Source organism: Argentina silus (genome assembly GCF_951799395.1).
Source record: "Argentina silus genome assembly, chromosome: 18".
NCBI classification, from domain to species: domain Eukaryota; kingdom Metazoa; phylum Chordata; class Actinopteri; order Argentiniformes; family Argentinidae; genus Argentina; species Argentina silus.
The window spans coordinates 5,988,437-6,011,360 of NC_139672.1; the positions used below are offsets into that span (position 1 = coordinate 5,988,437).

Here is a 22,924-nt window from a genome sequence, read left to right on the forward strand (position 1 = left end):
GAGCGGAAAAGATGACGTCAAGTGCCGAGCGTCACCGCTCCCTCTGCTACAGCACCCCCAGTTCACAAGCAAAAATATCCATCGCACGCTCACTACGAATTGAATCCTCACCACTATACATGTAAATGTTAACCCAACGCAAAAAAACCTGGGGGTTACTGATATTTCTAATGGTTTCGGAATATTTCAAAAATAAGGTAAACAGCTTGACATACCATCTATATCCAGTAGACGTAGACCTAGCTCGGTAGGGCTCAAATGACCACATGACTTATCTCCGCCAATGAGATGGACGTTTGCATGTTATGCTGCTGGGCTTTTCTTGGAGACGACGGAGGACTGAGTGGGGATGTTTTCAAACCAGCAATAAGCTGGAAAGAGACGTCACACAGCCGTAGGCTACTGTTAATGTTCAATATTTAGGAAAATAACTGTTTCTATAGTGTCATATCTATTTATGGTTGAACCCGAATGAACAGGCGGAACCGAAAAAGCATTGGAAAGGTGAGCATAAAAGTAAGGAAAATGTTTTTTTGATTGCGCATGAATAGGAAAGCCCAGTTAGCTAGCCCAGCTATCTGGCTAGTTTGGACAGCTAGCTAACTTTGACGTAACTGCGTTCGAAAATGGAATGTTTTTGCCATAGCGTGGGTTTATCGTTGTATGCCACGTGTTTCGGGTACATTTTTAATAACATGTGTTTATTTACGGTCATTCGCTGAGGGAGTGACGAAGTTGAGTTGGAGTCAAGAATAGGGAGAATTTGTAGCGTGCGCGACTGTATGTCGAGGGCGAAGCTGAGTGACAACTGGCTAGCGAGGCTGCTGCTGGGTCGACAGGGAGTGGAGGACGGTGCTCGCATTGCTAGCTTAGCACGCTAGCTAACTGGGGAGGGGGGAATGGGGATAGGGCAGAAGCCTCAGCGGGCTTTTGTCTACATGGGCATGTTTTGTTATTCATGTACGAATTTTTTAAGTTAGGAAAAAAAGCTTTCGAAATATTTTCCCCAACTTAGCCAGTGAGCATGCTCGCAATACATAGGTCCACTTGCTAAATTCAAATTGCACGAGCTGGGGTATCGTTACGAAACGTTGCCAGCTAGTCCTTCGCAGGTAGCTAACGTTAGCTAAGCTAGCTAGGACGCATACGAATTTTAGCGCCCATCAGCTGCGCAATGCTGTTTAGCTCTAACAACTGTTATCAGTTAATAGCCAAATATGCGCCACTTTTCTGTGCATATTCTTGTCATGCATAATATTTGCACAGCTGTAGCTATGCATATTTTAGTGACACAATATGATGGGTTGAATGTTCTTTAGCTAGCTGAATAGGCAACGCTCCTTACAATACTGGCTACACCACCAGCTAGCTGAGCGTTTGGGGGTGTGTTACTTGCTAGATACAAAAGCTGTCTGTGTTTTGTGACCGTCTTTCGCTCTGAAACCTTTTGTTTAGGACTTATGAAAGCATATGTAGGCTACTCAGTTGTTTAACAAAAGCAAGTCATCAGTGCAGTCATATTTTATTTATTTAGACGGTAATCTAGTAGTAGTTACATCGTTGAAGCCATAAATTACGTGAATTAAGAAATCTATGTCTGTGAAGCAATCCAGTCCTCATTCAAAGGTGATGTCATTTGGTCCCCCCACCTTGTTGCAGTAGTTTAGCAAATTCAAACGTGCTTTAAACTCATTTAACAGGAATTAATCACCATTGATATCTGAAGGGCAGGAAAGACAATTTATGGATCCTTAAACAATATTTTGTTAGAATACCCTACCTATCTCTCAGTCAAGGATACGGTTTAAGATATAATGAACACATGCATATTATTCAAGTGCTGAACAAAGATCAACATGATAGAGGAATGAGTAATGTTTTGCATTTACCATTCCTATGGAAATGGGGACATGATCATGATGACCTTGGTTTAAGAAGTGTTGTGATTTCCAGTTCTCCTTCCTTCATGTCGTATTATGAAATCAGCAGCATAGGCCTATTCTTATCTGTATAGCCTACATTTTAATACAACAACTTGTATTTTAATGTCACTGCAGGCATAATGTGAGATTTTAAGATGAGCCTCCCGAAGAATAGGAAATGGCCTACTGTAAGTCCCAGTTCTGCATATTGTCAGTCTAATTTAAGTGTAGGCCTAATCCCATTGTTGTGAATAAGGCATGTCTTCCACATTTAATTTGTTTTTTAGTTGTCAAGTGCATAGATTATTGATAAACAAGGTTATATAATACACTATGACAAGCTATAGGAATGATTCTTGGTGGTAAAGAGTGAAATATTCTCACTCACGTGAGCCCAAACTCATGGCACGTTGGACCTTTTTTTTATTTGAACCTTGATAAGAATGACTCATACTGTTCCTCTAATAGACATTGCCCTTTGTGCTCAAGACCTTTCCTTTCCCGTGAGAGACCTTTCTCAGCTGCCTGTTAAACTGGCTAGGATATGTTTGAGCCATCTTTTCTGTTAGTGTGTGTAGGCTAACTTGGACATTCAGGTCTGGAGTCCGCATTCAGAAGAATTAAAAAAAAATATAGCCATACAATTGTATTTATTTATTTATTTATTTTATTTTTTTAATCAATCTGTTTGGCCACATTTTTAGCCTTTGTGTGTCTCTCCCCTCCTAACAGTTTATCTAAAATCAGAAAGAATCATGAGATCATCATCAGAATATGTATATGCACACAACCATGGTGACCTTCTGATTCAAACTGTTTATGTCTGTAGCCCAGCTGGCCCAGTGTGTGACCACACATGACATTTTGACTCATTGATGTCGGTTGTAGTAGTGTAGAGTAGTGAGGTCATAATTGACATTCTCATTACTGTGGTGATGATCATCCCCTGTGATCTTGAAATGTGTTACTGCTAAGGAAAGTAACTTTAGTAGGCTAAGCTTGCCTTTCTTATTCTCAGTCAGCATAGCCTAAGCCTACACATTTTTGGAGTTCCTCTTTTCTGAGTTTTGAACGGATTATGTCTCTCTAGGGAAATCCCCCGTCAGTTCTTCGCGTGGCACTGCGCAACCATGAAAGGTCAAATCGAATGTGTGTTTTTATAACAATGACCCTTTATTCGTGTTCTGCAGTCAAACCCTTGAAATTCATAATTGCTATCAGACAATGAACATAATGAAGCAAGACACTGTATTCCAATTCGTTTGCAGTTTTCTTTGTTTTAGTACAGTGTTGTTTACTCAACACACAGCTGCATAACCAAGCTGCTGTTAACTTGCATATCAAAGGGTCACACTTTACATTAAGCTGCCCTTATACCTGTGCAGTAAATCGGTAATAACATTCTAATAGCGTTATGCATTTGGCCTAGTAATTGCATAGCCCTACTAAGGAAGTTCAGGGGATTATGTTGTTACACAAGTGGATGTATTACCCATGTTATCTCACTCAAATCTACAATGACTACCCAAATTAATAAAAATGCTCTTATGTCAGGTATTTAGAATTTGACTGCGAGTAAAAGCCTGTACTACATTATTACTACATTATTACCCCCCCTTTAGTTACTTCAGTTGGATCTCCTTTAGCTCATAGGACGAATTAGCTTTGTCAAAGTGAAAGTGCTTATTGAGTGCTTGCTTATGATATGAATGGTCTGTGTCTTCAGTTAGCTTTGGCAGGTGTGGAAGTATCTGCGAGAGACCCAGCTGCAGTGTGTGTGTGTACATATGTTCACGCATGTGCGTGTACATGCATGCACGTGTGTATGTGTTTTCTGCGAGGAGAGGGTGGAGCCTACTGATTACACAACATGTGCTTGCCTTGCCAACAGCATAACATGGGAAGTAGAGTTGTTTTTGTGTGCCTACTCTCTCTGTGAGTTCAGTATCTTAGTGAGTAACAGCTGCTGGCCATGCTGGTGTTGACTTGATACTCGTGCACTTCTGTAGGATCGTGGAAGCTTCACATGCTTGGGAGCTCAAACTGGTGGTGATTGCCGGCATGAGAGGGAAACGAAAGGATCTAATGTGACAAAATGAGCAGATCAATATTAGCGATTTGCTTTGTCATCATTAAGTTATTAGTAGAACTTAGCCTAACAGGCCTGCTGCCCCACACGTGTGAAATCCATGTCTGTGAGACGAGGGTGATGCAGAGTTGATGGACTATATTATATTCAGTGTTTCTTGCTACACCAATACACGCGTAAAGCATAGTAGGAGTTGTGTGGCTGCTGTAGCAGCAATGTAAAATTAGGTTTGGAGTTGATTTTTCCTTGACCCACTCGTGTGAACGCCATACATATAGCCTGAAATTATAGTTTTCAATGCTTCAAGAAACATTGATAAGTCGTGCATGCATACAATAGTGGTACTTCGACCAACTCGAAACATATTCAGATTTGACAAGACTCCCAACGTAAAACAACAAATTCAGCATCAGGAATTGATACGTGATGTTCAGATGCAGAAACACACCGGGAGGGCTATTTATTCTGCACGCAACTGTTCACGTTTCTGATGTAGCAGGTTAAATTACGGACTGGCAGGTACTTCACGGACTGCACACGCTGCTGCCCGATGTAGCGCCGCCGTTAGTCGCATTTGATTCATGAATGGGCCTGGGAGTGCATGCCAAATGCATGCCTGCATTTAGAGATAAAAATGAAAACCCCAAATTCTATCAAGCTACGATATTTTCCTGGAAGCCCTTATGCTTTATTGCTGATTCACCCTATCAGTAGTGGCCTAAAAACACTGTGATGCATCCTGTTTATTTTCTGCCTCGTCATCCTATTGGTTAGGGTTAGAGTACAGACCATGTTATTGTCAAGACTCTCAGACTGACTGGCCCGCTCAACATTTTGGCTCTACTTTTGAATGATGCATAAATATAATTGTTTTTGCGGTCAGTTGATTCAGGTCATGTGTCAAAACACTTCCGGTGTGTTCCATGGTGCTTTTCTATGTATGGATTTAATTGAATTGATTTTGTGATTCTACTGAAAGTGTGAGAGGGATAAGAAGCGAGAATGTATTGCGTCTCAACCGTTTCTCACTCTCTGCTCCAGGAGGCTTCTCTGCAGGTTCCTTGCTTTGTCCCCGTGTTGCTCTCGCTGTGGGGATCATGACCCATGACCCACGGTCCCAGGCTGTAGGAGGAGAATGGAGGTGAAGGTAGAGGAGGCCCGTCACAGAACCACGGCTTAGAGAGGACCCTTGTGAATGCATTGAGTTGGCAGAATGACCAGGAGAGCTCTTTGTGTTGGAGAACACTCAGAGCATGTGAGAGAGTGGAAGAAGAGTGGTTGGACATGGTTGGTCTATATTGAAGTGTAGGCTGTTTTAAGGGTCCAGGTTAAATGAGCAGCAAACATTAGAATGCGGTTTGATTCTGGGTTTTGCTTGAAAATTTATTTAGACCACTATGTTGATGGCAATAACAATGTATTGCCCAGCCCTACATCCCACGGTCTACTCTGGTATTGTGTTAATAATGTATTGCCAAGCAAGCTCTACCTTAATTCTATACCTTCTTTTTACTGTGGTAATACAGACCCGTTGAGGCTGTGTTGTGACCACATTTAGGCTACTTTGCCATCACTGAGTGTGATGGGAAAGTGTGACGCACTTAAAGCATGACTGGACACATTTAGTAAAAAAGAAAAAACACAGTTAGTTACAGGCCACGATGCAAAGCCTGTGATCAGGTGGAGATCCTTCTTGATGGGATATAGCAGGTTTACAGGGGGGTTATGTCTTCATGCCTTAATGGAGAGTGACAGAACATTTCTCTCTTAAGTCCTGTCTCAACTTAAAACCGCTCACGACATGTCACCCAATTCCCCATAAGGCACCTAATAACTGGGTGTCTTAACTGTCAACTGTGATTATGTTTGAGGCAGTCCCAGTGTTTGCTTTGTGCTCGTGTGTGGTCCTCTCCCACTGCAGGGTTGAAGCCTTTTAATCCCAGACGGTTAATGAAAAGGATGTGTTGTTGCGGTGGTCAATCGATAACAAATATGGCTGCTCCACCAAAACAAACTCGAGCTCCAACCTCCAGTCCCATTAAGGCTGTTGACGCACACAAATAGCATTGACTTGCTTAGCATTCCGTAAACTCTGTCACACTGTTCATTTAGTCTGGCGCTGTCTGTGGTTGCCTGTCTGTGTAGAAATAGACCCACGCCTAGGTCCTAACCTTTACCCTAATCTCCCCCTCTCTTTCTCTCTCTCTCTCCCATTCCCTCCCTCCTTTTTTTTAACCTTTAATCAGTAGTAAATGGTTCATTGTTCTCCTCCAGTGCTTGGGTATCTGTGATCATTAACCTACATTCAGAGCAGTGGCGGTAGGCTTCTTAAGGCTCTCACAGACTCGCTGACCAGCTTAAAGGGAGTGCTTCAGTGTGTCATGGGCCGGGCTGAGCCTTGTGCCGTTGCTAGTGAAGTTAACCCTGTTTGTTCCGGCTGCTCACTCAACATGTGGTTATAGATTGATCCTTTGCCCCCCACCCCGCCCCCCTAGTTATTTGGTCAATTTCAGACATTGTTTGTATTGCATATGAAAGGCATTATATTTGTAGCCAAGCATGATTGAGTTATGTATTCCCACCGTTGTATGATATGCTTAGGAACGCTCAAGATTTATGTTGCTGTTCTACCTAGTGTGTAGTCCTGCTATAATATTGTACACGTGGAATAAAGTAACATAAATGGCTCGGCTCCAGGGCCATGCCTATTACAAAGCAATTACCAAATGCAATCTAGTAACAACAATACAATGTTGCTACTAGATTAATTGCAGTTACTACACAGTGGGCCGGAACGTATTGCAAAGTGTGACCTTATTTAGTTTCTGTTTGTAGTTGGCCACCAATCAACTGCCGTATGATGGATGTAGTCTAGTAGAAACCTTTAACTTTCGTCAACTGAAAAACTTGCTTTAGTCTCTAGTTTGTTAGTAAGAACACTGTGTGGGATAACACTGTGAAACGACTCATTTCTACATAAGAATACACATTAACACAAAATACATGTCTGGTTCTAAGGAAGGCTTAATGCTAGGGTTATTATGAATAATCCTGTGAATTGGGCACCCCCTACACTTACCCTACTTACTACAAATTACTTGGTAGTTTTCTTGTCAGCTATTGTCTTCTTAGTTTAAACAGAACATGAAGCGTCTAGGAATAGCACTAACATATCGCTTTTAAAACGTGCACTTCTGAAAATGGAAAGATTGGAGCTCTGGCAGAACCCACTCACCAGTAGAATAGGTAGCCTACTATGTAAGCAAGTATGACCGTGGTGAGAATGTTGGCCAGACGGACAAAGTGGTTGGGAAGGAGAGGCATGTCTGTCTCTGGTCAGGCTAGTGAGAGATGAACAGACGCCTTGGGGCATTTAATGTCATTTTTTGTTTGTTTCTTCATGTTGAAATAAACCTCCCATTCAAATGACCCTGACATTCTTTGTGGTGACAGCGACGAGAACTGAGTTCATTTTGAGCAAATTGGAGTGCTTTCTACTCAATTATTGTTTTTTGTTCAATTCAAGTTGGCCAGATGGAAAGCACTCACTATATAACAATGCATGGAATTAGTGTTTATTTGTGTGTGTAGCTTTGTGATTTAATGCACTCCTTAGTCACATGGTGATTTTAAACTGGTATTGGGGTCATGCTACATATGGCATAATGCCATTACCGTCCTGTGAGATTTCTCTGTCACCTCCATGTAGCTACGTACGTACATGTGGATTACCGACCACCACATGCCATAGTATACGCTTTTCCGATTTACTCCACAGTTAAATAATTGAAGTGGACAGTTCTGGGGCAGGGAGCAGATTTAGCGTACGAGCATACATGCATACGTGTGACGGCTGGGTCTTCACTGGGCATTGTTGCCCCAGTCTCAATAATCAGGCTTTGGCTCCTGGCTCTGTCCTACGACTCATTAGGGGGTCTGAAGAGGAGGAGGAGGGGTGGGGTGGGGTGGGAGCGCTGAAAGAGACCTCCCCCATCATTTAGCCTGACAGCATCACGTGACGCGCTGTTTACTGTCACATGCAGCGTAGTGTGTCTCCTTGAGCATATTATAGGATTGTGTTGTAATGTTGTTAGGAAATTAGAGGCCTACCACTGTAGGGCATTTCTAGTTCTATTAGATTTGTTGTCATTGTTTAAATTGACTTTTTTTGGCTAGTAGTTTTTGGTCAGTCAAATTGTAAAAAAAAACACACACAAAAAAGACTGAGAGCTTGTGAGTGCAGCCACATTTAGGCCAGTAGAAAGCACATGTAGTTCCCACATGGTCCCCCCCATGCAGCACACTGTACTCTGGGAAGCCTGTGTGGAGTGATGGTGGTGTACTCTGTGCTGTGTCAGTCTGGCTATTCTTAGCTCGCTCTCTCTCTCTTTCCCTGTCCCATCCTGCAGTCAGTGGATCAGGTTACCGTACTGTGTGCGCAGTCCCAGCTCCCCCGGCTCCACGCGCACAACTGCTCACGCAAGGACACACACACTGGTACCCGCTGTTCTCTAGACGAACATGCCTCAGTACCGTAGAGAGATCTGGTGCTCCTCTGTGGCTCAGTTGGTAGAGCATGGCACTAACAAAGTCAGACATGACTGTCTTGTTTTAAAAGGAATAGGGATTTGCCATGTTTTGGTGATCTTCTGTGAACTTGTGTGCATAACACTGCCTTTTTGGACAGATGTACTACATGTATTCTGGTTAGATCTGCCTTTTTTTTTTGTCTTGTTCCTTGAGCATCTTCTGTTTGCCTGCTAAATTATTTACTGTTCTGTAGAAGAGCAGGCCGAGGCGATCTTCCAGTGTGCCTGGCTGCACTAGGTCACGTTCTCTCACAGTCTACCACAAACCAAACACTGCTTCACGTCTTGCTGCTAACCTCCTGCTCCTTGCGCTCCTTGGACTAGACTTTTTCCTAGAATGATTTTGAGAGCCCACTTATGTCTTCTCCCCACCTCTTCTTCACTGAAACTGCTTATTTCATGGTTTTGGGTACGCTTTTGTTTTTATTGTAGTTTGCCAGCTCAGAATTATTATGTTACGTTGCATTGACTTTGATAGTGTGCCTCCCCCCTCTGTTTCTATGACGTTTTTACAAGATCTATCCCACAGCTCATATATCCAGTGACCAAACTGTGTTGTCATTCCTCCTATAGGCTACCTCAACACATCTATTCAAATCTGTTACAGCTCTCTCTAGGCCTATATATATCTTATAGGAGTCTTCAGGATGGGGTTTGATCTTGCTTCGTAACTGTCCAAGGTTAATGGCAGTGCTCGCGGAGGCTTATGCAGTCCTTAGCCTCTCGTGAGCGTGAAGCGCAGTAGATGCGAATGCCAAACTGGCGATTGCCCAAATACCTCTGTAATTATGGTCACACCCTCCTCGCTCATCCCTGGGCCAGATTGGAGTCATGTCAGCGTTTGTTTTCTCGTCTCATCCTAGGGCATCCGTGTGGCTTTAATACCCTGATACGCTGGCCCCTTTACACACGGCCACTGTGGCCCGTTCATTCTCTCCATCAGCTGTCTAAACCACAATACTGCATATCTGCTGACTAACACACTATCCGACACACTGGCCGACAGGCAGGGAGGATGGGTTGATTGTGCAGTAATGCAGTAGTGCATGTTTCACTGTGGGCCTAAGGCCTTTATTAGAGGAGCTTATATGACATTTAAAGGACATTTTTAGATAGGCTTTGATGTCTCCCCCTGCATACAGGTATGGGGGCCAGTCAGACTCTGAGCTCCACTGAAAATGCCCAGCTCATTTTGTTTACTTGTAGAGTTGGAATGACACAGTAGTAGTAGTAATGGGCAGTACAGTAAGTTGAATCTAATTCAGTAGGCTAATCCCTTAATGTGCTTCAGGGCAGCTTAGAATTAGAATGAGAAGTTGAATAAGGGTGGAATATTTGAAATGTCAGGAAACTTCAGGACAAGCAAATCAGTTAGGCCCACTGATCAAGAGCTGTCTTCAAAAGTTCACACAAGACTGGGCCTTTCAAACTGGATCTGCCAGCTGTTCAATGATTTGTAAACATGAAATCTTTCGGTATCCCTCTCAGTTTCAAAAGAGAAATGGAAGTGAATTATGCTGCTCCTCATGAATAAATGATTGAAGTGGTGTCATGAACATAAAAAGGCCTTAAAGATGTGATGTGATGTGACATGCAGATTTAAAAGAATGAACTTTGTATGACTGCTACGCATGCAGAAGCATTTCTCTCCTTGAAGTCACAGTACAGTCATACCACCCACAGTACCTCTATTCATGTTTGAGGCTCCAGCACTACCGTAATCTGGTAACCTATACCACATCACAGAGACTTGGCCGCTGATGAGCTGGTGGGAAGTTTAGTTTCATGGTGCACAAGTGAGAGAGCCCCTACATGTGAGGGGGTCCCCCAAACATGTGATTCATTTCCTCTGTAGTTTCTCCCTGTTGCAAGGCTTATACACTCACCGAGGACTTTACTAGGAACACCTGTACACCTTCTCATGGTGGAGGTGGTGTAATGGTGTGGGGAATGTTTTCTTGGCACACTTTGGGCCTGTTAATACCAATCAAACATCACTTGAATGCCACAGCCTATTTAAGTATTGTTGCTGACCGTGTTCATCCCTTCATGGCCACAATTTACCCATCTTCTAATGGCTACTTCCAGCATGATAATGCACCATGTCACAAAGCAAAAGTCGTCTCAAACTGGTTTCATGAACATGACAATGAGTTCAGTGTTCAGTGGCCTTCCCAGTCACCGGATCTGAATCCAATAGAACACCTTTGGGATGTGGTAGAACGGGAGATTCACAGCTTGAAAGTGCACCTGAAAAATCTGCAGGAATTGCATGATGCAATCATGTCATCATGGACCAGAATCTCAAAGGAATTTTTCCAACATCTTGTGGAATCAATGCCACAAAGAATTGAGGCTATTTTGAGAGCAAAGGCTACCTACCCAGTATTACTATAGTGTTCCTAATAAAGTGTTATGTGAGTGTATGTCAGTATTGAGAATCATGGAAATGTCAATGATTTCCCCACAATGATACTGTGCCACTTGGGACATTGATTGATTGAAATAGGCTTCATCCTGTTCTGAGAGACTTCTTTTGTTAAGCTAACATTGTTAGCATCTGAGGGTTTTTAAACATTAGGCTAGTCTCTACTACAATCGGATGATATCATTGATTGGTCATGGTTTACTTTCATTGCTCTAATAGTCTTGTCCTTTTGGGGTCACATGTTCTGGCCTGGGTTGAGGTTTTATCCAAGCAGAGAGAGTGTAGGTCTATTTAATCATTTCCCCTGTTCACTACACATGTTGCGCTTCAGTTGTTTACATCCAGTCAAAACACTAGGCCACTCAGCCACTTTGCCTGTGTAGCGTTGAGATTCCTATCGCCTGTTTTAGGTGCATGATGAACCCACTGGGCCGTAGCTGTCGTAGCTAGTCACGCGCCTCACCATGGCCAAACCTGGGACTGACCGAGATGGCGCCATGGTGGATAAACAGGCGGGGAAGAAGGTATGTATTTTTTTTAATTATTTTTTTTAATTGTATTTAACCTTTTATTTGTCCACTTCAGGCTCATTGAGATAACATCTCTTTTTCAAGAGAGACCCGGTCCAAGACTCCAGCAGGGAAACAATGGTTCAGACAAATTACAGACACAGACGCACATAAATTACAAACAAATTACAGACACACACTGGTAGATGTTATTCTATCTCAGTCATAGAGGACACCTCAGAGTAACTTCTTGTATTTCAGTTGACCTTTTACTTGTCCTGCCTAAGTAGTTGACACACCCTGGGAATAAGTAGCATTATTAACTTCACTGTTGTACTGTTAAGGCTGTCTATGAGCCTGAGAGAAACAAACAATACAGTGTATAATGTGAAGATGAGACTGTGTAAGATTATCTTTCCTCTGTATGTAGTGTTAAAACAAGCTTTAATCCCATCTGAAATATCAACCCTGTGCCGATCCCAAGGTATTGTAGTCTGACTGGCAGTATATGTTAGTTTTCTGAATAGGTTAGGTGTTGGCTATCAGTCACAACAACAAATAAGACTTCATGTGGCCACCTTGCAGAATTTGATGTGGACATTCATTTGTTGTCACAGAGCAAAGACAAGATCTCCCCGTTCACCAAAACTCCGAAGCTGGGTCGGAGTGAGCTACTGGGGAAGGAAGGGAAACCCAAGTCTTCCATGAAACGCAAGCTCTCCTTCACCGCCAGTCCGCCCCGGAACGAGGAGCGAGACTCAGACACTGGTAAGGCCAGCCTGCTCCTCCCCCAGACAGCCATGCTACTGGCTCCTTGCCATGTCTCCTCACTGCCACCTTGTGGCGACCCGTAGACAAACCTTTCTGGGATGACTTGTACATTTTCCCTCTGAATGGACGTGGTGAATGGAAAATTACATTCTAACCAATACAGGGGTTTGGAAAGCTATGTGCAGCTGGTGTTCTTTCCTGTCATGGGCTACAATTTTACCGTATTTGTCATGATGTCAACATATTCAGAAGATAGAATTGCAGATTTTTACTATATTGCAGTCAGATTCTACCTTCAGACTACCTTTTTGTGTTTTTCTGCATCAATGTACGGTAGGAAAGCAGTGAGGTATTCTTGCCCTGCTGGAGATGAGTACCAGTAGGCTACTACTGTAGACTAAGCTTCATGTCAGGGTCATTGAAACTAAGCCTTAATCTGTGATAATTGCTTGATTCCCTCCGTGGAGCTCCTGTAAGCAACACATGTTTAGGTTATTAACCACCTCCTTTCACTTTTGCAAATGCATGGACCCAGTCCTCTCACGGACCCGGTCCTCTCACGGACCCGGTCCTCTCACGGACCCGGTCCTCTCACGGACCCGGTCCTCTCATTGCTGTTTCCTCTGTAGTTTAAGTATATGCCTGATCGTGGATGTCTCAAACAGGCTCTGGAACTGACGACATCTATAATTACTGTGAATCAAAGAGCCATGAAGCCCACTCAGTGAGCCATACTTTTGTGCTTTGACATTTTAGCTCTGGTTAAATGTGTCTAAGGTACACTAGAGCTCCTGGAGTTTTTCATCCTGCAGTTATGCACAATAATGATATAAGGAAATGCCACAGGATACGATTTTGACTAATAAACTTCCTTGGTTCCTCTAGGTAACATACCTTCCTCTAGGTAACATACCTTCCTCTAGGTAACATACCTTGGGGGGGTTTTATCCTTAGACACAGGCATTTTTTGAAGGGGAGTATTGCTTAGCTTTTTTTTTATTTTTATTTTTTTCTCAAGAGAGACGGAGTGTAATCTTTTAAAGATGATTCTATTTAAATGATGACAGCTACAGTAGAGACGGTAGTTTTCATTTAGTTTTGTTCTTTTGCACAGTTTTATTTTATGTCTTAATCCAAATGAGCTTGAAGCAATTTTCTCTTTGCCTTTCAACAGTCTCTGTTTGAGGTGCTCATTTCCTGTGTTAGGCAGCTGAAGGGAGGAGGGAGACAATGCCCCCACTGACCACCTTGTGTATTCGCTGTCTCCTATGTTCTCATGACTCATAATGTGTGTGCGCGTGTGCTCGTCTCTGTCTGTGTGTGCTCGCTTGCCTGTGTGTTTGAGTGGGTGAGAGAGAATGAGAGAAAGAGCGAGCGTGCGTTAATGCAGTGCTTTCCCCCTGCTCTCCCTCCTCCCCCCCCCCCCCCCCCCAAATCCTCTCTGCTTTGCACTGTAGATGACTCAGACCCAGGCCAGTCGAGTGAGACCTGGGGAGAGAGATTAGTGCCTCCCTGCAGGATATACGCAGGTAACTGCTGCAGCCCGGGCCTCAGCCCTGTCCTCCTCAATCTCCCACGACGCTATGCTGTAAACACACGCATGCACACGCGCACCTGTGTGTATGTGTATCTCTTGCTGTGCATCCGCCCCCCTGCTATGCGTCACGCATGTCTGTTGCTAGTGTAAAGGAGGGACCCAAGGAGTGCTGTAGTACGCACTTGGCTGGCTACAGAGAATGATATTTTTTCTTTCTTTTTTCTTTTAAGGACGCCATGCTCGCTCACTGTTTTTCTGCCTGATCGAGAGATGCAAAGGAAAGGGGGGGGACAAGGCTCTGCGTCACCTTGTTGATGGACTTGCTAGTTTACTGAAACGGATATTGTCTTTGTTTTGTTTCTAACTCTGTTACCCTTTCTGAATTGATCATAGATAAAGATGTTCCAGACAAGAAGAAACTGAAAAAGGAGTCCGGGGGCAAGAAGTCTTCTACTCCCGTGAACATTTTGTTTGGCTACCCGCTGTCGGAGCGCAAACAGATGGCCCTCCTGATGCAGATGACTGCGAGGGACAACAGCCCAGGTCTGAAACCATGCCCGATCCCCTCTCTTCTGCTCTGTTAATATGTTGATTACTCTATTCCATATGGATGAGTCATTATGTAAAACTGCTAAACCTCGAAGAGATTCCCCCACTGTGTGTTTTATTGTGTATTTTAAGGTTGAGATGGAACACAATGTGCAATTTCTTCATTCCAGTAAGTGTTATGCTCAAGTGTCTCTCTCTCCCCCTCTCTCTGTGTTTTGTTCTCAGACTCCACCCCTAGCCACCCCTCGCAGGCACCCCCAGTGCAGAAGAAGCTTCCCAGCAGCGTTGCATCCAGACAGAAAGACAAGGTCAATAAGAGGAACGAGCGTGGGGAGACAGCCCTGCACATGGCAGCCATCCGTGGAGATGCCAAGCAGGTCAAAGAGCTCATCAGTCTGGGCGCCGATGTCAACGTCAAAGACTTTGCTGGTAAGAAAGCCCCGAGTTTGTATGTATTCCATATATATATTTGTGCATGTTCATATGTGCTGACTTGACACCGACATGTCATTCATGCATATTTCTCAATGCTTTTTATTCCTGTTCTATTCCTAAAACCCCTTTTGTAATTATCAGGCTGGACCCCACTTCACGAGGCATGTAACCTTGGTTACTATGACGTGGCGAAGGTTCTGATTGCTGCGGGAGCGGAGGTCAACACTCAGGGTCTGGATGATGACACTCCGCTTCACGATGCCTCCAGTAGCGGCCACACAGATGTACGTATTCAACCTGAAAGTCTGCTCTGTCTGAATTCCATATTTTTCCTTTTCTCATGTTCCTACCCTGCAGCTACAATCATCGCAGTTTAAAAACTCATGCATAAACATTACAGATGTGCAAAGGCAATTGATATTGCATTAATGTTGTGAAATGCAATGATATATCCTGTTATGAATGCAAGAAATGTTGTCATTAAGAAACCTAGCACAAGTACTCCTTACATGCACCTTATTTCGTAATTGCTTTTGAAACCGATGTATTTCCACCCTCTCTCTCAATTGTTCATACGATGGACAGAATGGTGAACTAACCACTGGTCCTATCATGTTTTATATAGATTGTGAAGCTCCTGCTCCGCCATGGGGGCAATGCCTTCCAGGCCAACAAGCGTGGGGAACGGCCAGTGGATGTTGCAGACTCCCAGGAGCTGGAGCAGATGCTGAAGGGAGAGGTTCCCCTGTCGGACCCAGAGGAGAGCTCCTCAGGTACAGTATTTCTCCATAGCAACTAGGGGCTCTGGGACCCATCTTGCAACCTTTAATCATGCTTATGCTGAATCATTTTGCTGCTTTATAAATGAGTGCATGCGTCTGCTTCGTAACGATAGTCCTATCACGTAATGAAACTTAATTAGTTATATTAGTGAGATTTTAATTCTCTCTCTTCCTACATCTCAACAGAGTCTGAAGACCCACCCTCTGTGAACCCCTCCAGTGTGGACGACGAAAACATGGAGGATGACTCTGATGCGGACAAGGACTCAGACGGCAAACAGACCACTGTAAAAGCCTCGTCCTCCATGTCCGGACTGGACGAATACGAGTTCAAGGACGAGGAAGAGGAGGAGGACCTGAGCAAGGCGCTGAATGACAGGCACATTCTCAGGAGGGAGCTGCGCCAGAGAGAGAAGGAGGAAAAGGACAGGAACCATTGTGCAGCTAAGCAGAGCAGCAAGGGGGATGGCAAGTCTAAAAGGCAGAAGACATCCCGTGTTCTGTACTGCAGCTCTGACAGCTCCAGTGATGAGATGGAGAACCCATCAGAACGAAGGAGCTCTCCCACCTGCTCCCACAGCTCAGAGGGGCACAAATCAGATGCCAGGCCTAAAAAGGAGAACCCTAGTCTTGCAGCTGAACAGAAAGACAAAGGCAAAGTAAAGAAGAAGAACAAAAGTCAGAGCAAAAACAAGGAAAACCAAGAGGATGGGAAAGAGAACAGCAAAGCTCTAGTGTTCTCCGTAGCAACCGTGTCAGAGAGCACGGACAAAAGCCGAGATGAAGACTCCTTCAAGATGTCCTTTAGTCCCAAGGATGACTCCTCTGTTCACCTCTTCCACCTGTCTGCAGTGAAGTCTCCCAAACTCAACCACAGCATAACCGATAAACAGTCCACCCCTCTCAAACAGGAAAATACCAAGACATGCGTCTCGATCGGCGATGGCCCCTGTCAGGTGGATGGTGTCAAGTACAACCACTACACAGAGCCTGACTACTGTACAGAGAGCTCCAGTAGCAAGGGATGCAAGCACAAGGAGAAGAGCAAGCATCACCAGAAAGACCTAAGTGTAGAAGCTGATGATGGAGGCTCCAGTCCTTATAAAGATAGCAGTATGGGCAACAGTGTAGACAGTGGTGAAGGTGCCTTACGTAAGACTGACAAAGATGGCAAAGTTGTCAAAAAGCATAAATTAAAACACAAGGAGAAAGACAAGCACAGGAGAGAGTACGAGGCTGAGAGGAACCGCCACAGGCAGAAGGAGGTCAGGAAGGATGGCCACAGGAATTTGGAGTTCGACAGGGAGTTCTGGAAAGAGAATTTTTTCAAAAGCGATGAGAATGATGAACCTCTGCCAGTGAAAACAGAGCCAGACGATGGTGGCTCTCCTCAGAAGATCTTGGACACCTCTCCTGTTAAGGAAGAGAGGGGGACAAAAGAAAAGCACTCCAGCAGCAAGGAGAAAAGGCAGAGGGAGGACAGGGAAAAAGACAAGACTTTGAAAAAAGAGAGGAAGGAGATTGCCTGCAAAGAGGAGAGGGGAAAGGAGGCAAAACCCAGTGAACGTGACGAGAGGACTGAGTGCCACAGTTCTGGGCGTGTTCCTGAGGAGTCTCTGCATAACGCCAGTATGAAAGAGGAGCCGGAAGACAAACCCATAACAGGGATCACAGCTGATCAAGACCAGCTGGAATCGTCTGAAAAAGGCTTGCGCGAGAAAACCGACAAGAGGCTGCCTGGTAAGGAAAGGGAGGCTGAAAAGGCTGATAAGGCTGATAAAAAGCATCCCGACAAGGAAAAGAAAGTCAAAACCGAGCACTCTGAAAAATCCGAACCACAGAATTCCACAGACCGCTGGAAGGAGAAAGAGAGATTGGCAGCCAGCTCTTCCCACTCTCCTGGAGATAAAAACCACAGGGAGAGTGAAAAGCTTAGATCTTTGTCCACGACAAAAAAGCACGAAGAGAGCAAGAAAGGCAAGGACAAGCTAGATAAGAGGAGTGATAGGGAGAAGCAGGAGAGGGAGTATGGTGGTGGGGAACATAGGGAAAAAGAAAAGACATGCTCCGATAAGAAAGGAAAACCTCCTGAGAAGACCTTAGATCATAGCAAGTCTGATCGCTCAAAAGAAAAGGAAAAAGACTGTGATAAGAAGAAGAAAGAAAAATCTAAAGATGGCTCCTCATCCTCCAATTCCAACCTGAAATTGCTCTTAGAAGAGAAAAAGGGCTGTGCGTCTGAAAGTGGGAAGAATGCGTCCACGAAAATAAAAGAGGAAGTCCCTAAAACACCAGAGAAAGACCGGGACCGAAGAGATAGGGACCGTGACAGAGACTCAGACCGCCACAGAGATAGGGACAAAGATCGACATAAAGACCGCTCCCAGCAGGGCAAGGTCAGCAAGTCCAAATCGACTGAGGCAGAGGTAGACCGGCCCAAATCTAAAGCCTCGCCTGCATCCCGTGATGCCAGGCCCAAAGAGAAGAGGCTAGTCAATGATGACCTGATGCAGACCAGCTTTGAGCGTATGCTCAGCCTGAAGGACCAGGAGATTGAACAGTGGCATAGGAAGCACCTGGAGAAGATCAAGCAAAAAGAGAGGGAGAGGATGAAACAAAGGCCTTCAACAGACACTGGAAAGCCCAAGGGCAAAGATAAAGTGAAGGTTGAACAATGCTTGAGTAAAGAGCTCCTGCGTTCAAAGAGCTCAGAGGGCTCTGATTCTCACAGTAGGGATAAATCCCTGAAGGACAGCATCAGCTCCAGGACCCTCTCCCTAGATGCTAAGACTCTGTCCTCAGTCAGTGCAAAGGTTATAGCTGGTATGGAGAACAGCCTGAGCAGGTCACCTAGACCAGAGGGTGAGCGATCAGGCCTCATGTCCAGATCTGTGTCCATGATATCTGTGGCCAGCTCAGAGGACTCATGTCAGGCAACCACACTCACACCGAGGCCCATTGAATATGACTCCGACCTCACCCTTGAAGCTTCAGACTCCCAGCCGCCTTTCCTGCAGTCTTCCCTGGTCATGCAGTCCACCAGATCGCCCGCCATTCACGACAAAGACAGCAACAGTCTTCCTGATGCGGCACAATGTAACAGAACTCCACTTTCAAGCAGACACGAGTCCCCTTACCTAAGGGCTATTCTAGATGAGGATGCCAACTCTTCATCTATGGAGGGTAAACCCTTTGAAAATCTGCCAAAGGCTACTGTGCCTGCTCAACCAAGTGAAGAGCCTGTAAGTGCTCAGCCCTCAGAAATGTCTGCAGATCCAGAAGAGGGCCATAGTAGTCATAATTTGATGCTTCCTAATCTTCCGAATGCAACATCAGATGTTGATTTGAACTCTGAAGGTGATGGAAACACTCCAGACATTCATCTCCTGCAAGCTTCAGACATAGGAGAACCTTATGTAAAAGAACCCACATTTCCACAGGTTAGCCTTTCACAAGCTAGTGGTCCACAGCCAGTTGCAGCTGAACAGAAAGGGCCTTCCACCTCTGACCCTCTCTTACGGCGTGACTTACAGTGTGTCCCTATAGATAACTCAAGTGCAGAGGCAGAATGTAGTGGCATATCCACAGATTTGCCCTCTGTAGATATGCCACTTGTGTCAGCAGCTTCTCTATCTTTTCAGCCATCAACTTCCACAAACACCAAAATCTGCTCGCAGACCTGTAGCCAACTGTGGGAACCCCTCCCCAATACCAGTATTGAGATGTTACAGCAGGCAGAGGCAGATTTATCTCCAGGCATTGACCAGAAAGATAAAATGTGTGTAACTAGCAGTTCTGAAAGCAAAGAAGGCGACGAGAGCATGGACAGTGTGTCAGGGGGCTACAGGACAGAGAGGATGAGTAGTCCAGTGCCCTCCACCAGCACGCATATGCCCAGTGCTTGTGCAGAGGAGTCTATGATGAGTGCCAGCAAAAACTATGTTGAGCCTAAATACTCTCAAGAGGACATGGACATTGACAGCCAAGACTGTATGAAATTCAGACTTTCCAGTGATGTTGTGGCCCCTTGTGATTCTCAGCCTGACACAAATGAACATGCCCCCTCAACATCATCCCCTGTGTCCCGCTGTGTCAGCCCTGAACAGAAGGTGGCTGAGGAAATGGCCGATGCTCCTGAGAGTATAGAAAAGAGCAGAGGTGCCGAGACAATAACAGCAGAGATGGCAAGTACTTCAGCAGAGGGAGGCATAATGCCTGAAAATGCTCCTGAACCAAAACTAGAGCTGTACTCTGAGCCAATGGAGGTGTCGTCTGCTGCTGCTGCTGAGGAGAAGCCATATCCCTCAGTGGGACGAGAGCAGAGTCAGAGTGGACTCCAGCAAGTCATCCAGACAGACCAGAGCGCCAGCACCTCTGGGAGCTCTTCCCCGCAGTCTGGAGACAGAGACTCGGATTCCTCCGGAGCCAAGGCTAAGGTCCGTTCACTGGATGAGGAGATGGACATCCAGGTTACCCACCCACGCAAGAGGAAGATGGCTAAAATGTCTGCCTCTTCCGGGGCCTGCCCCTCAACCCAACAAGGGAAGGAGAAGAGCCAGCAGTCTTTGGCAGCTATTGTGGACTCTGTGAAGTTGGAGGAGATTCAGCCTTACCAAACAGAGAGGGCCAACCCCTACTATGAGTTCCTGCATATTAGGAGGAAGATAGAGGAGAAGCGCAAAGTACTGTTAAGTGTTATCCCTCAACCTCCGCAGTATTATGATGAATATGTGACCTTCAATGGATCCTACCTCTTAGATGGGAACCCTCTCAGCAAGCTCTGTATTCCGACAGTGAGTCAGTTGTTTATCACTTGTCTTTCTTTGTTATTGTGTGTACTCGAGGCTCTTCAGCTGTAATTTGGGGACCTAATGCAACATTTCATAGGTATTGTGCAATGATATTGAACTCACAATGTTTGTGCTGTTTGTCTTTGAACAGATAACTCCACCTCCATCATTGCCTGAACCACTGAAAGAGATGTTTAAACAACAAGAGGTTTTCCGTATGAAGCTGCGCTTGCAACACAGTATCGAGAGGGTATGTATTTTATTTATTCTATTTTCAAATATAATTTGTCATGTCAAAATACAGCAGCACACAAAAAGGCTTCTCTACTATGTTTCTGCTATATTGACTCAACTCTTTTTTCTTCCAGGAAAAGTTGATTGTTTCCAATGAGCAGGAGGTTTTACGAGTCCATTACCGGGCTGCAAGAACACTAGCCAATCAGACGCTTCCTTTCAGTGCCTGCACAGTCCTTCTGGATGCTGAAGTGTACAATATGCCTCAGGATGTCCAGGCAAGTGGCATGATGTCACATACTGTAGAATCAGTAAGTTGGCGTCAGACAATGATGTGTTTAACAGAACTCAAAACTCCACCAGTCTCGCTGTGTTCTAATAACTATCCTCATGTTATGTGTTTGGGTCTCAGGGAGACGATGGTAAAACTTCAGTGAGAGATCGGTTCAACGCCAGGCAGTTCATGTCCTGGTTACAAGACGTGGATGACAAGTTTGATAAACTAAAGGTTAGATCCTCTCTCTAAATGTGTAAACAATATGCTTTCAAAGCCGTCTTGTTTTATACAACATTAATGTCTTAGGGCATGTTTGGAAATATTTTAAACTCTACTTTAGGACACTTTATATTTCAATTTGACAAAATAAAGCACAACTCGAGCAGCATCCACCCATTTATCATTTTAGGGGTTGATTTCATGTTTTGTAACTCATCCATCCTCCCTCTACAGACCTGTCTCTTGATGAGGCAGCAGCATGAAGCGGCAGCTCTCAATGCCGTGCAGCGCCTGGAGTGGCAGCTCAAACTGCAGGAGCTGGACCCTGCCACCTACAAGTCCACCAGCATCTTCGAGATCTCAGAGTTCTACATCCCGCTAGTGGAGGTCAACGACGACTTCGACCTCACCCCTATATGATCCGTCAGACGAAAGGGCTCTCGTCTAGCCGACAGGGGAGGTTCACACGTTCAAGGAAAGGAAAAAAAAAAAAAAACGTGAAGCACTTAGTCTGAATCTGGGTGTGTGCCAGGGAGCACTAGTCGTGACCATTTTACTCCAGGGTTCTTATGGTGAAACACAAAAACACCCACCTCCCAGAGGACTGGCCCTCTCCACAGGTGACAGACTGCTTATTCTGTACTCTGTACAGAGCCCAGGCCTGTGGTCACCAGTGCCCGGACCACACACTTAGCCCAGGGGCCAGAGGGAGAGGCTGGGGTAGGCCGGGCAGCGCTGGGAGCTGCTGTCTGGTTGCGAGATCTCCAGGGAGAGAAGCATGGAGACCGCCACCTGCCACTGCTCCTCATCAAGCAGGGTTACAAATGAAAAGATTTCAATTCTACTTTGTTTTTAAGTGAGTGTTCATACATAATGTACAGACTGTGCTCTTAATTTTCCTTTTTTAACTTATTTTATACATACAGATTGTGCATTTGTAAATAGCCATGTAATTATTGTTTTTAACTTGTAAAAAAAAAAAATAAGTAATAGATATTTTGATTGTAAACTTTGTTTTGTCTAATGTTTTAATGGACCAAAGTTGGTTTTTCTATTGTGTCCTCTTTGTCGTTGTTGTTATTGTTGTTGTTGGCTTACTCCTAAGCATGTTGAATTTTGTTGTTTTTGTTTTATTCTGTTTCTTCATTTTCCCATCTGGAGTTCCACACCACAGCTGGTGATTTTTGACTTGTGATTTCAATGCTGTGCATGCGTTGCAGGTTTGTACTTTTTCCCGAGAAGCTGTACCGTGGACTATTGTGAGGTTTACTGAAGTGTTCCAGCTTTTTTGCGCCATTGTTCTGTCCTTTTGCAACACTATGTGCAGCCTCACTCTGTGTGTTGTCCGTTGTGTCTTGCGCACATTAAAAAAAAGTTTGTTGTGGCTTCAATAGAAAAAAACACGATACTTTTACAGTTTCAATGTGAGATCACAACAAAAACTATTTTTTCAACATAATGCCTTTTGAACAATAGTTCTAAAAATGTCTATTTTAATATTTACTTGTTACATGACATGTACATATTTGTAATATATAATTGAATAAATTTTATTGGTTGTGAAATTCAAAACTTTTCTTGGTTTGCCTTCGTCTTCGTCAGTGTTTATTGTTCACCAGTTATTCTTTACAGTGTTTCTTTTTCCCCTCAGAACAGTAAAGAGGAGACGTTATTTTCAGATGGGTTCTTTTCCCTCTGCTCTATACCGCTATCTCTCAGAATTGTATTCATCCAGTAGGTGGCAACACACACAAAAAACATTCCATTAAATCAAAGATTTATTGAGCAGAGTT

The 22,924-nt window shown here is 44.5% G+C and overlaps 1 protein-coding gene across 3 annotated transcripts; it reads left to right on the plus strand.

Moving 5' to 3' along the window:
* The first annotated feature begins 343 nt into the window (after positions 1-343).
* ankrd12 (ankyrin repeat domain 12) lies at positions 344-22,697 on the plus strand. Of its 3 annotated transcripts, none has more exons than XM_083689651.1 (12): positions 344-504; positions 11,439-11,552; positions 12,155-12,305; positions 14,239-14,388; positions 14,620-14,823; positions 14,971-15,113; positions 15,455-15,602; positions 15,798-20,404; positions 20,553-20,651; positions 20,770-20,946; positions 21,048-21,143; positions 21,366-22,697. In XM_083689651.1, exons 2-12 carry the CDS (start codon positions 11,493-11,495, stop codon positions 21,549-21,551), a joined length of 6,021 nt encoding a protein of 2,006 aa, XP_083545777.1. In that variant the 5' UTR covers positions 344-504; positions 11,439-11,492; the 3' UTR covers positions 21,552-22,697. The 3 variants fall into 3 exon arrangements, with proteins under 3 accessions (XP_083545777.1, XP_083545779.1, XP_083545778.1); XM_083689653.1 differs by having other exon boundaries at positions 20,770-20,917; positions 21,052-21,143; XM_083689652.1 differs by lacking the exon at positions 344-504 and having other exon boundaries at positions 11,048-11,552.
* The last annotated feature ends 227 nt before the right edge of the window (positions 22,698-22,924 follow it).

Bases quoted from the DNA above. Each gene is read 5' to 3' on its own strand.
- ankrd12 (XM_083689651.1), top strand. From the start codon at position 11,493: ATGGCCAAACCTGGGACTGACCGAGATGGCGCCATGGTGGATAAACAG. The intron at 20,405-20,552 runs GTGAGTCAGTTG...GTCTTTGAACAG, and splicing joins GCAAGCTCTGTATTCCGACA to ATAACTCCACCTCCATCATT. The intron at 21,144-21,365 runs GTTAGATCCTCT...CTCCCTCTACAG, and splicing joins ACAAGTTTGATAAACTAAAG to ACCTGTCTCTTGATGAGGCA.